The sequence below is a fragment of the Nuphar pumila genome, chromosome 8 (assembly GCF_984573655.1).
Source record: "Nuphar pumila chromosome 8, dmNupPumi1.hap1.1, whole genome shotgun sequence".
In the NCBI taxonomy this organism is placed as follows: domain Eukaryota; kingdom Viridiplantae; phylum Streptophyta; class Magnoliopsida; order Nymphaeales; family Nymphaeaceae; genus Nuphar; species Nuphar pumila.
The window spans coordinates 124,053,977-124,066,420 of record NC_143256.1 but is presented as its reverse complement, the minus strand read 5'-3'; the positions used below and the strand labels follow the sequence as shown (position 1 = coordinate 124,066,420).

Here is a 12,444-nt window from a genome sequence, read left to right as displayed (position 1 = left end):
AGGTAAGGAGATTCAAACAAATATCATGTGAATATCTTTAATTGGATTTTAGTATTTCGAATGTTCATAAGATATTTATGCGAAGACTGGGTCTAACAAATATCATGTAAAGTTGTTTGATAACAAATATCAACCCAGCCTTTTAGTATTTTCCATCACCATACTTTTTTTTTATAACCAACAAAAAACTATGCTCACCTAGTTTATTGGAATATAACCTCCAATTTGGTTTCACTGATCCCCTGTACCATCCCTCATCTTCGTACCCCTCTGAAATTTTATTGATGCAAGTTGTTTGATCAAATCTGACCTCACAGATGAATTCAGCATGGTTGATTTAATAAGAATAAACATTGGTTCATACTTTTTTATAAAAAACATGATTTTGTTAAATCAAAAAATGTATTTTCTCGATCATTATTTTTTGAATTTTCAAAAATACTTGCAAACAAGTCGAATTTCAGTGATTCAAGTATTGATCTTCACTAAATGGATTTTGTAGATCACATCTACCGAGTTTGATTTGATCAAAACAATCAGCATCAAAGAAATTCCAAAGAGATGTATGAAGATAGGGACAGGGGATGAGTGGAGCAATTCTCTTAAAACTTCCGGTCCCTTTGCCCATCAGAGAGTATGCTCAACTTCGGCCTTCCGGCAAAGGACAAGTACCCATGGGTTTCGAACTTGTGACATCCACCGCCAAAAGTTGACCACAACTCAAAATCGTTAATAATAATGACCTAATTTGACTTGGAACACACTCATCATAGTATGTTTTGCACCTATGGTTCTTGCGAAATTCAAATATTTAAATCAATCTCTTTGTAATTTATTTCTTTATATAATCGTAAGATTTGAATGCTTGCAAGCAACCAAGTCCCTAGATTTTCCTTTTTTTAATCCCTTTCTTCACGAGTTTTATGCCAGTGCTAGGTCTTAAACGGGTCAGATTCAGATATAATGCGGATCCAAATATAAAGCCAACAGAAAATTATAGATCTGGATCTGATAAAGTCTGACCCTATCCGAATATTCATTTGGATCTTATAATCTTATTTTAAAATCCATATCCTAAAATAAGGCTACAATCCGGAAACGGAAATCAATTAGAAAAGACTACACGGCTAGTTTAGTCATTTCATCCTGAATAAATTTTTTTTAAAAGGTGATCCCCAAATTAAGGCTTGCACAAAAGATTCCCAGAGAAACACGACCTTAATAGTGGAATTTAAGAAATTATCTGAGGGTAATTCAGTAATTTTCTCGTGGCCTTTTTCCCATCTTTTCAAAATAAGGCTGCTTTATTTCTGTTTTTGCCCCCCAAAGTGGAACGCGGTTCTTCTTTTTAACAAGAAGACAAAAATCTAACCTGAGATGGGTATTTTCGTCAATTATAAAAAGTCCAAAAGCCGATATGCCGTCCTATATTTTTTTTTTACCTTTTGAAAGGACGATAATGCCTTTAGCCTATTGCATAATTCCACTGTAAATAAGTTCCCGAGATGGGATTGTATCGGTTGGATCCGATACGGCAATACATAGCCTTAAAGAGTCTCTTAGACTGGATCTTAGTTGTCCACAGTCAACGCTGGACTTGGATTGATCTCAGATCGTATGATTTCAAACTGGATGTGAAAATCCTGCGTTTGATATGAGAAATAGACTAAGGGCATGTTTGGTTCAAGTCATGTGATTACAATACACATATTTGAAATCTCATGAGATTAACTTACATTTAGGGTATGTTTGGTTGCTTGTGGGGTAATGTGCAAATGAAATTTATTTTTTAAATCTCATGACAACTCGAATTTCATGATATCGAACCACACATACCCTTCAATTGTCATTTTCATTTTCATTTTCATTTTCTAAACATTTGGTTAGTTATAATTGCATTTGTATGAGATTCTGGATCTGCCAAAAATAATGAATTTAGTATGGATTTTGTGCCAAATCAAATCCTTGAACCTAAGACATGAATTACTCAAGCATGTACTTAAACTTGACTTGTTTTTGTGGTGAGCTAAGCCGAACCTTCTTGGTGAACCACAGATAAATGAGCTAAACTTGCGCTGTCTTCTTTAAAAGATTTTTTTTAAATGTTAAAATAATATAACAAGACACTAAACCTACCAAGCCAAGCTCAAACTAACTCATTTAAATAAAAAAGAGGATCATTATTTCAAAGGTGTAAGCAATAGTCCTGGTAAAAACAAAAATGTAAGCAACTGGATTTGAACCCTAAACTTATTTGCTTTCAAGCCAAACACTTCAAGAGGTGCAGCAGTGCTGCATGCTTAGAATGCAGCTCCGCTCATCTTGGAATTTCTTGAGATGGATACAACACCTGTCTCTAAAAATGCTAAGATGGGTGTCTCTCAAGCAGGTCACTTTGCATATAATGGGAATGCATGCCTGGATCTCCTGAGTGGCAGCGGTGGATCTCTTGCCTCGCCATCAGCCATGGGCCATTTAGGCATGAACAAGTCATAGCAACGGGATTTCAGAGTACTAATGGGGGCTTGGCTTGTCTGGTAGGAGCAGCTAATGCACGTAACCTTGTGTTGGGACATTGCAAGTTCGAATCGCAATAGTATCATGGTATAACTGGTAGCTTTCAAAAAATTTCGGAGAAGAACCTGCAACTCATTTAACAGCTGGCAGATACCGACGTGGAGCTGCTTTTTCAGACACAACATGCTGTCGTCCTAATTTTTTTCATCTTGGAATATCCGGAAGCATGAACCGAGTCGCCTTTTTGAAACGTCATTTAAAAAATTGGTGGGGGTATGTTTAGTCCATCTCTCTCTCTCTCTCTCTCTCTCTCTCTCTCTAATACTTAAACACTAAGAGAGAGAGAGAGAGAGAGTAATACATAACACTAGATTTCTCGAGGACCCAAGTGTGTATTTCAATGGGAAGGATGGAATTTGCCACCCGATTTCCCGACAATCCCCGCTTCGAAACACGCCGCTTCCCGCTATAAATTGGGCGAAACCATCCAACCAACCAAACCCTGCTAGAACCACCACCACCAATAACAAAACTCTCTCTCTCTCTCTCTCTCTTGCTTCAATCATGGCGACGAACCCTCTGGAAGGCATGACGGACGAGTTCTTCGAGCAGATTCTAGCCATGCCCGGCTACTCCACTGCCGGAGGTTCCGGGTGCGCCGGTGACGACGCCAGCATGGCGGTGACCGCGGGGATGGTGCTGCAGATGGGCCCCGGAGGCGGTTTTCCGGGCAGCATCTTCCCCCTTGGCCTGAGTCTCGAGCAAGGCAAGGGCAGTTTTATGAAGCCGGACGAAGCGTCCGGCAGCGGCAAGCGGTTTCGCGACGGCGAAGACGGGAAACCCATCCCGCTGGTCGTGAAGCCCGCCACCACCGACGTAAGGGCAGAACGGAAACTACAAAAAAATTCCACTGCGGTCTTTTACGTAATTTCTCCTTGTATCGCAGGTAAAGAGTTAAACTATTTTTTTTTTTTTGAAGGAGAGGGAAGCCGCGCAATTGGCGAACTTGTTTGCGCCCTTCGCGAATATTCCGCACTCCGTCCGACCCCGCGCTCACCAGGTGCGTAAAAATCGGCGATTTTTTGAGCTTTTTGGGTTTAAAATCGGTAATAAATCGTGAAATGAAAAATGGGTAATTGAAGGTTCAAGATAGAGGGCGTTTTTCCCTGTTGTTCCTGTTTTATGGAAATGCAAAAACACCTGCTAAAAAAATTTGGCTTTTGTTTGCCTTCGGTGGTATTATCTATATGACCATAACGCCCTTCTACTATTCTAAAAATGGCAAATGTACACATTTTTGTTCTGTGACAGGAACCGTCCCAAATAGAGAAAAAGGAAAAGAAACTCGGAAGCGTGAAACTTATTTCATGCTTTCAAAACTATTTTTCTTTTCTTTGAGACAATTGAAAAAAAAAAAACTTGCGTTCAAAATGGTTTGCATTAAATGTAAAAAATGTGTTTTTTGAAATTATTTTTTATTATAAAACCTACATAATGAGTGTTTTTGACGAAAGGCTTAAAAATATTCGTTTACTTAATTAAATTGTGGATTTATTTATTTTTTCATTACCACTTTCTGCTGGCTTCAATTGTCTCTTACTAACTTAGCTGAAAAAAGAGAAGTTAAAAATTTCAAAGTTGGATCTTAATATATCTTTTTGAAAAACATGGGGCTCTTTTTGGAATTTGGAAATATCAGTTGGGTCTCTGAATGGAATTTTTAAATGACGAGGATGTCCATGGAAGGTTCATCTTGAGGACGAGGGCATTATTGGAATCAAGAAATATCTTCATCCGCCACATAAGATGGAAAATGGCGTATCTGTCAAGATACTAAGCTGTAATTACCAACGTGCCCCTAATAAATGCCGTTATCCTCCTTTTGAAAATGATTACGAGACGGCGTTTGTTCCTTGGTTTCGAGGGTAGTTTAGCCAATCTCGTGCATATTTTGAGGGTATGGACGTAATTTTGTGAGAAATAAAAAATCTCGGTACGGCACGTGAGCGGTGAGTCCCGCTCGTGCTCCGTCTCTGATCGCTGAGAGTGACCCACTTCCCAACGTTGATCGCGTGCAGATGGGGCTGGTTCTTACACGTGTGGAGCGTTGGACTCAGGCTGCTTCTCGCACGTGCATGGGGCTGAGAAAATAACATGAGCTGTTCGTGGCTCGGCTCATATTGTGCTCGTAAAGAGCTCATTTGAACTCGTGAAATTGGTTATGCAAGCTCGAGCATGAGCAACAATGTTCGGCTCGGCTCAGGCTCGTTAATTAATAATAAATATATTTTAAAGACAGTTAAAGTGTTTCACATTCAAGCAATGAATTTAGAGTTTAAAATCCTATTGCTTACAAGTTTACAATTATTTATTTTATAAATAAGCTAGTTTGAGTTTGGCTTAATAGGCCTAGGATCTAAATTCTATTATTTCAATTTGAAAAAATATAGATATCTTTTTATAAATGAGCTATAGCTCGTGTTCGGCTCCTCATTTAGCTCATGGGCTAAAGCTCGGCAGCTCGAGACAAGAAATGAGCAATACCCTCAGTTGGGTTCGGGCAAGATGAGAGGGTGGGCCATGACAGAATCGGTCTGAGTTGTTATGGTGTTCCGTCTGTGATCATGGCTTGCATTGTTAGTAGGGGTGTCAACTGATCGGGTTTACCCAGACCAAACCCTATAGGGTCCGGTGACAAATAAGAAGACCCAATTAAGACCCGGGTCCAGACCTGAAAGTCCGATTAATACATGCGCCCGGGTATAGTTTGTGAAATTTTATATCAGACTCAGGCCCGACCTGAGTTTCGATGAAGACCCACAAATTTTCAATGTAAAACTGATAAAAATATTATTTTACGATGTATGATCCAGGTCTGGGTATGGTTTCTCTTATATTAGACCCGGTTAAACCTGAGGCCGGACCTGATACCATACCTGAAAATCTGATCTGGTTCCACCTGAGTCCCAACCAAACCCGACCCATTGACACCCCTAATTGTTATTAGCGTGTGTCACCATCATGATGATTCTATGGACTGTAGTGATCATCGCCATGCATCATTATCATAGTGATGCTCCTTTAACATAATTTCTCATAACCATCGCCATGCATGTGTGACAACCATGGTTATCTTGTGCCACTAATCATATCCGACAGCATTTTCACATCATCATTATCAACAAATAGCATTTGTAATGTCAGATAGTGTGCTATATTCATAATTATCTAATCATCATAACTGCATCCATCGAGGACGACCATACACAACCAAACATCATATAATATGTACCAACCGCCGTGATCACGTGTAATTATTATATCATCATTACCATCATCACATGATCCTCAACTGCTAGCTTTCTCATGAATTCATCACCATTCAACGACATTTACATCTACTTGTCATCTTTTAAATTTCTTGTAGCTTGCCGCTAGTGTTTCTTGTTCTATTATCCTGTAGGAAATAGCAGTATCAGCAATTCAACATTGTTGACAGTTGACAAAGTGCTAGATTTGTAAGTTTCACTACTGTTGTGGTTGCCCACCTTGATTTTGTTAGAGTAGCACAATTCGTAAGAGGTGAGATTGATGCCCATTGAGTTTCATGTTCTAGTGCACCATCTACTTGTAGATGCGAGTCACAGTATGAGTGCATCCCTAGAAAAGCATCTACATTGATAATTTTGAAGAGGGAGCAGTTACAAAGAAAAATGTGGTGTCTTAATTGTCCAATCATCTAGATCACTGTTTGGTTAACATCCCTGGTCTAGCTTATGTAGTGATTCTAATTGTACTCATCAATGCATTGGAACTCTGTTCTTTGTCTTCTTTTCATTTTACTGATTTCGAGATTCAGTCAGGACAAGGAGTTACAGCATGCCAGCCTTTTCATGCGCAGCCGACTACCAGTGCAACCATGCCACACCCTCCAGCTATACGTCCCAGAGTGCGAGCAAGGCGAGGTCAAGCTACTGACCCTCATAGCATTGCAGAAAGGGTAAGTTATTAACTATCTGCACATGCCTAAATGATTCTGACACGAGCGGTTCTGTTGTCCTTGTATGTGGATCTGCACAAAGTATTTACTAGAAATGATATAGATCTGGAATGGATGAACTGGATCTTAATCCATGTTGAGTATGAGATTGGGTTTGTATTTGATGGATCTAATGCATTGATCCATTGAATAGATATACTGCATCTGAAATTATGTTTTGGAGGATCAGGTATGCATATGAGTAAAAGTTTCATATTTTAAATCCAGATCCACATGGACAGAGGTGTTTTCTGTGGAGTACGTGTAATTAAGCATGCCATGGCTTGGCCCAATCAGAAATCTGGTTGATTCTTGTGTGAATAACTGCATGACGCTTGTGCTCCCACATCTTTATTTATATTCTGTGGCTTTGTTACCTTAATATATTTGGGAAGCACATTTACTAATTCAATGAGCTTGAGTGCATGTCTCTGCGTGTATGTGTGTGTATGTGCGCGCGATGGAGATGAAGATGATGATGGTGCTAACTACTACTCTGATACAGTTACGCAGAGAAAGAATTGCAGAAAGGATGAAGCAGTTGCAGGAGTTGGTACCCAATTCTAACAAGGTAATCTTTTTATGTTATTTGAAAGAAAAACGATGTCATGAGTTTCTTGGAAAGCAATTGTTATGTGTGGGAATGGGAATCAGCTTTGTGTTGCATGTGCTCCGTGCAGATAGCATTGACTTCAAAGCATCTATTATGAGTATCCTCTATAATATTATTGTACTTTTTCCCACCAATTTCATTCATCTCATTGTGTATAATCATTTATCAGTGGATAGCTACTGTAGGTGCTTAGTCCTCAACTTCCAATATGGTTCTCTAATATAAAAGATTGTACGGAGATCATCAAACACAATCTTATCTTGTGTGTCATCAATTTTTTTTAACAGTAATTTTTTTTATGGTGTGGGCAGAAAACCTATGTCGGGAACTAGGAATTTTAGCATAGAAGTTGGAGTATGATACTATGGAGGATCATTTCTGTAGTCTTATTTTGCTTGGTCCCACAAATGCAATCCAAGAGCTATACAGCGCTAAATGCCAGGGGTAATTGTTGGTGACCGACTACAATTAGTAGTCATCATGAATCTCGCCCATCTTCAAATGATAGTGGACAAAGTCAATGTTTTCTTGTTATTTTATCACCGACAGTTCTTGAGAATTAACATGTGGAGGCATATCCAATATTTTATGTTGGTCTTGTGTTGAAGACTTTGGTATGGAGAATGTTGGCATCAGATTTAGGAACCATGCCCATGGAGGATAGCTTATGATGTTGTTGCGCTTAGTGCCACAACTGCCATCAAAACTAGATTCTGAGTTTGTTATGGTGATTGCTTGATTGGCCCACAAATACCACCTATTCTTGTCTCTAGCATGAAAGGAATTAACGGGATCAAGGGTTAAATTGTCTTGTTCCCTATCAGTCTGCACCAGATCTGCTGCTGGGGTACCATGAATAAAATCAATTCTTATGTCAATCAGCATAAATATAGGATGTTGGTTCCATATAGAGCACAGCCATATGGCACCATTTACTAGTAATTGTTTTATTCACGATGCTCCTACAGAAGATATGGGTCCTTTTCTATCATGCCTGTTCGTCAAAGAGGTTTTTCATATATGGAGGCATATACATGTCCCACGTTTGTGAACAAGTTATGATACTTTGAAAGATCTATCATTGCATTATTGTGCTTAATGCCACAACTATCTCATGATGGAGATACTTCAGGCCACACATTCCAACTATTTCAATAATGGAGATGACTCAAGTAGTTGCCTGCTTGGCCCACAGCTAGCACCTGGGTAAACACTGTTTGTTTATGAGAGAAAAGTGATTGTCCCTCCAAGCTACTTGCATTTCATCTCTAAAACGCATCATGGACAAAAATCTTTGAAGATTTTAGAAACTTATGGTATTGGCTCTGCACCAACCAACTCATATATCCTCTATGTCAAGCTCCACTCATCTCAGCGACAGGTGGTACTGGCAGGGCCAAGCACATTAATACCATGCTGGATACAGAAACAATGATTATAGAACTAAAAATGATGATGCTGTATTTCTTTCCTGAGTTTCCTCCTTTTTTGTATACTTTTCAATAAAAAAATCATTTTATTGATTATCTGTTCTTCTTGATGCAGACAGATAGAGCAGCCATGCTTGATGAAATTATGGACTATGTCAAATTCCTCAGGCTACAAGTAAATGTAAGGTCTCTCCCTCTTGCTAGTTGGCAAAATTTTCCTCTCTCTCTCTCTCTCTCTCTCTCTCTCTCTCTCTCTCTCTCTCTCTTATTTACACACATGCGGATGTAGATACACCGGTACCAGTTTTCATGTTCTTATATGCATGTTGCGAGCATGCTCTCAGGCATTTGAGTAATAGGGGCTTACACCCTTTTGCAATCAGTGATTATCAGGAAAAAAAAGTTTGTTTTGTTTGTGCCATTGCTTGCTGCATGATGTGCATGTATCACAAGAGACGATTGATTCTTTGGCATATTAAAGATATATCTGGGCACTGTTATAAAAGGACCAAAGTGGTTAATTTCACTTGATTTTCAGAAATATTGGAGTTCATGAACTTAATCATTGTGTTCATGGTTTTAAGAGATGCCTAGATGTACATGGTTTTATGTCATTATTGAAGTTACGTATTCCCTCCATCAAATGCTTATTTTGAAATTGATTTCCGCAAATTATTTCAAGTTGTGGGTCTAGCTGGCCCCAACTCTATGGGGCAGACAGTGAAGCACTACTGTCATTTTCAGATAGGAGCAGAGATTCCCCTTTTTGTCTGTTATAACCTATTTTTGTTTATACACTGTGGCTTACTAAAGTATTAATTAAACATTAACAGGTGTTGAGCATGAGCAGGGTAGGTGGGGCAGGAACTGTTGCTCAGCTTGTAACTGACATTCCATCTCCCACCATTGAGGTGATTGATTCATTTAAAATCTCCACTTATCCTTGCATATTTTCAACTTGTTCTTGTCATTTAAGAAGTTAAGAGTAACTATAGAGGGAATCTTAAAGAGGGCTTATCTGTGAAAACTTACCTGTCTTTTTCAATAACTCGATCACATACCTACTCTTTCCATGGCTAAGCAGACTGGCAGTTAGGGATGCACAACAAACCCAGCCGGCTCGGGCTCAACTAAACTTGGCTCGTAGCTCGGCTCGGGCTGCAAATGAGCCAAGCTTGTACATGGCTCCGAGGCTCGGATGAGCAAACGAGCCGAGCTCGATAAGGCTCAGTTAAATATATATTAAATTAATATATATATATATATATATATATATATATATATATATATATATATATATATATATATATATATATATATATATATATATATATAATGTTTTTTTTGCCCTGCCCTGCCCTGCCCCCTTTAAGGTTTTTTAGAGTTTTACATTTCGATCTCCCCCTCGCCCGATCGCCCCTTCCTCCCCTTCTCCTTCCTTGCTACGCAATTGCCCACCGGACATGACGGAGGTGGGTGCAGATTGGTCCGAGTTAGGAAGGAGGCCCAATGGATCTAAGGAGAACTCGACATTCGCCCCTCCTCCTATGTCAAACTCGGAGGTTCCATCTCCCTCTTTCCTCCTTTCCCCCCGTTTCAGATCTTGAATCGGCGTTTCTTTTCCTGTTTTCGTTTGGGATCGGGGATTTTTTTTTCCGAATCCATTCCCCAATTTCTTGATGGAAAAATTTTCGCCACCCATTTGCCGGAGATGTTCAATCTCTTGGCCACCACTCTCCACAGAGCATGCAAAGTTGCAGACTTGCAGGAGGCGGTGGCGTCCCACAGTCGGTGGACTTTTCGGCGGTCGAGCCGAAGGTGGTGACGGGGAGGGCGCGGATCGCCTTCTTCTTGAGGCCCTTTTTGGCCACGGGGTCGTCGTTGCTGGAGAGGCGGAGGAAGCAACACCACCAGGCGCACCGCGCCATGAACCCCAGCCCGAGCTTAATGAACCGGGCCGAGCTTGAGCCGAGCCTGTACATCGTTTTTTTTGGGCGAGCCAAGCTTGTACATGCCAAACTCGGCTCGAGCTTAGCTCGTGTGCATCCCTACTGGCAGTGGGACCGACATATTAAAAAACCCACCTGCTTTTCTCTCATGATTAACCAAACAAGCAAGCGTGAAATTTGGTTACATGCATTTGGAGATGGCAGAAAAAGTATGCACTTGGACATGGCAGAAAAAGTATGCATTAGAAATATGCAAATATTATAGTGACACCCATAATGTAATTAAATTATTGAGGAAAGTTACAAAGTATGTTTTTTCATGAAGTATCCTTCCAAAAAACAACAGGCATCCTCAAACCAGACCTTTATTCACTGCCAATACGAGTTTTTTGTTGCCACTAATTTTATTTGGAAAAGAAATTGTTTAATACTGCCTGCTGAAATGGAAACTAGGAACTACTTTTTGCTTTCTTTTCTTAGTTAAGCAAGCTAGTTTGTGGATGCCCCTTACTGGGATTTGAACCTGGGACCAGCTTGGGAAGATAGTGGGGCTTTATCAGTTCATCATTCCATCTATCATATTCAGCCCAGAATGACAGACACGCTTCAAAATTAACTGAGTCTGTATGCATAGTGACAAATATGAGCAATATTTTGAAAATATTGTGAAAGAAATGCAACACTTTGATTGCTATTTTAAACAGCCAGAATATCAAAATAATGTAAAAATAACACAATTTTCTTATGATATTTACAATTCTATCAGCTATATATCTTGGTAAAAAACGGGTATATATAAATATAAACATATATGTACGGCCAGAATATCAAAATATTGTAAAAATAACACAATTTTCTCATGATATCTTCATTTGTATCAGCTATATCTTGGTAAAAAACCGGTATATATATATAGAGAGAGATTTTTAATTAAATTATTTTGCTGATAAAAACACAAGAAAAACAGAAAACTTTTCCTTCTCACGAGAATTTGGCTGCTGTTATTTTTCCATTCTAAACTTTTGTCACTATGCCTGGATCTGATGTGCTCTATTGGGTGCAGGGAGAAGCAAGTGGAGGTTCATGCAAGCAACAGCAACAAGTTTGGGATAAGTGTTCGGCCGATGGGACCGAGCGGCAGGTCGCTAAGCTCATGGAGGAGGATGTGGGTGCAGCCATGCAGTTCCTCCAATCCAAGGACCTCTGCCTCATGCCCATCTCACTAGCCATGGCCATCTACCACACACACCAACCAGATGCGTCTGCTGCTGCTCCCAGAGTGAAACCAGAACCAAGTACACAGTCATAGTGCTGCTGTATTCCCCACTTGGCCTAGCACCTCATAGACCCTCCCCACTGACCACCAACTGCCCCGGGCCCATGGTGCATGATCAGCAGTTCGATCCTCTAATTGGATTATGGGCTTGGGGCCTCTCTCTCTCTCTCTGATATTTTGAAATATGTAGTAATACTGTGACTAGAGAAAGTTAAGTGTTCCATTTACTTTTTTTTGTTGATTTGTGTGAAGAGGGTGAATTGTGGAAAGTTTTTGGCTGCTTTTTGTGGGATGGGATTGGGGACAATGAAGAGTGATGCTGGATTTCCAAAAAACTTTTTGACGGTTTAAGGTCGGTAGTGGGATGAGGGGCCCAGGACAAATGGACATCAGAAATATATTAGTACATACACAGACATAGCGATTGATACATCCAATGTTGCTTTTTATTTTATTTGATTTTTTTGTCAATTTCAAGAGAGGTGTTTTTGAATGGGAAATGGTTGGTGACTAAAAAGGTGATGCATAGGCATTGGAGTCAATAGGGAATTCAAGTGTGAATTGGATGAATTTTCAAAGTTTCTCTTGAGCACGCTAGCAATAATTGAGATTTGAGAGAG

At 39.8% G+C, this 12,444-nt stretch overlaps 1 protein-coding gene across 1 annotated transcript; it reads left to right on the top strand.

Moving 5' to 3' along the window:
• The first annotated feature begins 3,081 nt into the window (after window positions 1-3,081).
• LOC149830578 (transcription factor UNE12-like) lies at window positions 3,082-11,957 on the top strand. The gene is made up of 6 exons (XM_090015858.1): window positions 3,082-3,372; window positions 6,377-6,517; window positions 7,062-7,127; window positions 8,715-8,780; window positions 9,433-9,510; window positions 11,612-11,957. Exons 1-6 carry the CDS (start codon window positions 3,082-3,084, stop codon window positions 11,855-11,857), a joined length of 888 nt encoding a protein of 295 aa, XP_089871984.1. The 3' UTR covers window positions 11,858-11,957.
• Window positions 11,958-12,444: the final 487 nt, after the last annotated feature.

Coding starts and splice junctions, on each gene's coding strand:
- LOC149830578 (XM_090015858.1), top strand. CDS start 3,082: ATGGCGACGAACCCTCTGGAAGGCATGACGGACGAGTTCTTCGAGCAG. Junction 7,128..8,714: donor TGGTACCCAATTCTAACAAG/GTAATCTTTTTA, acceptor TTCTTGATGCAG/ACAGATAGAGCAGCCATGCT. Junction 9,511..11,611: donor TTCCATCTCCCACCATTGAG/GTGATTGATTCA, acceptor TATTGGGTGCAG/GGAGAAGCAAGTGGAGGTTC.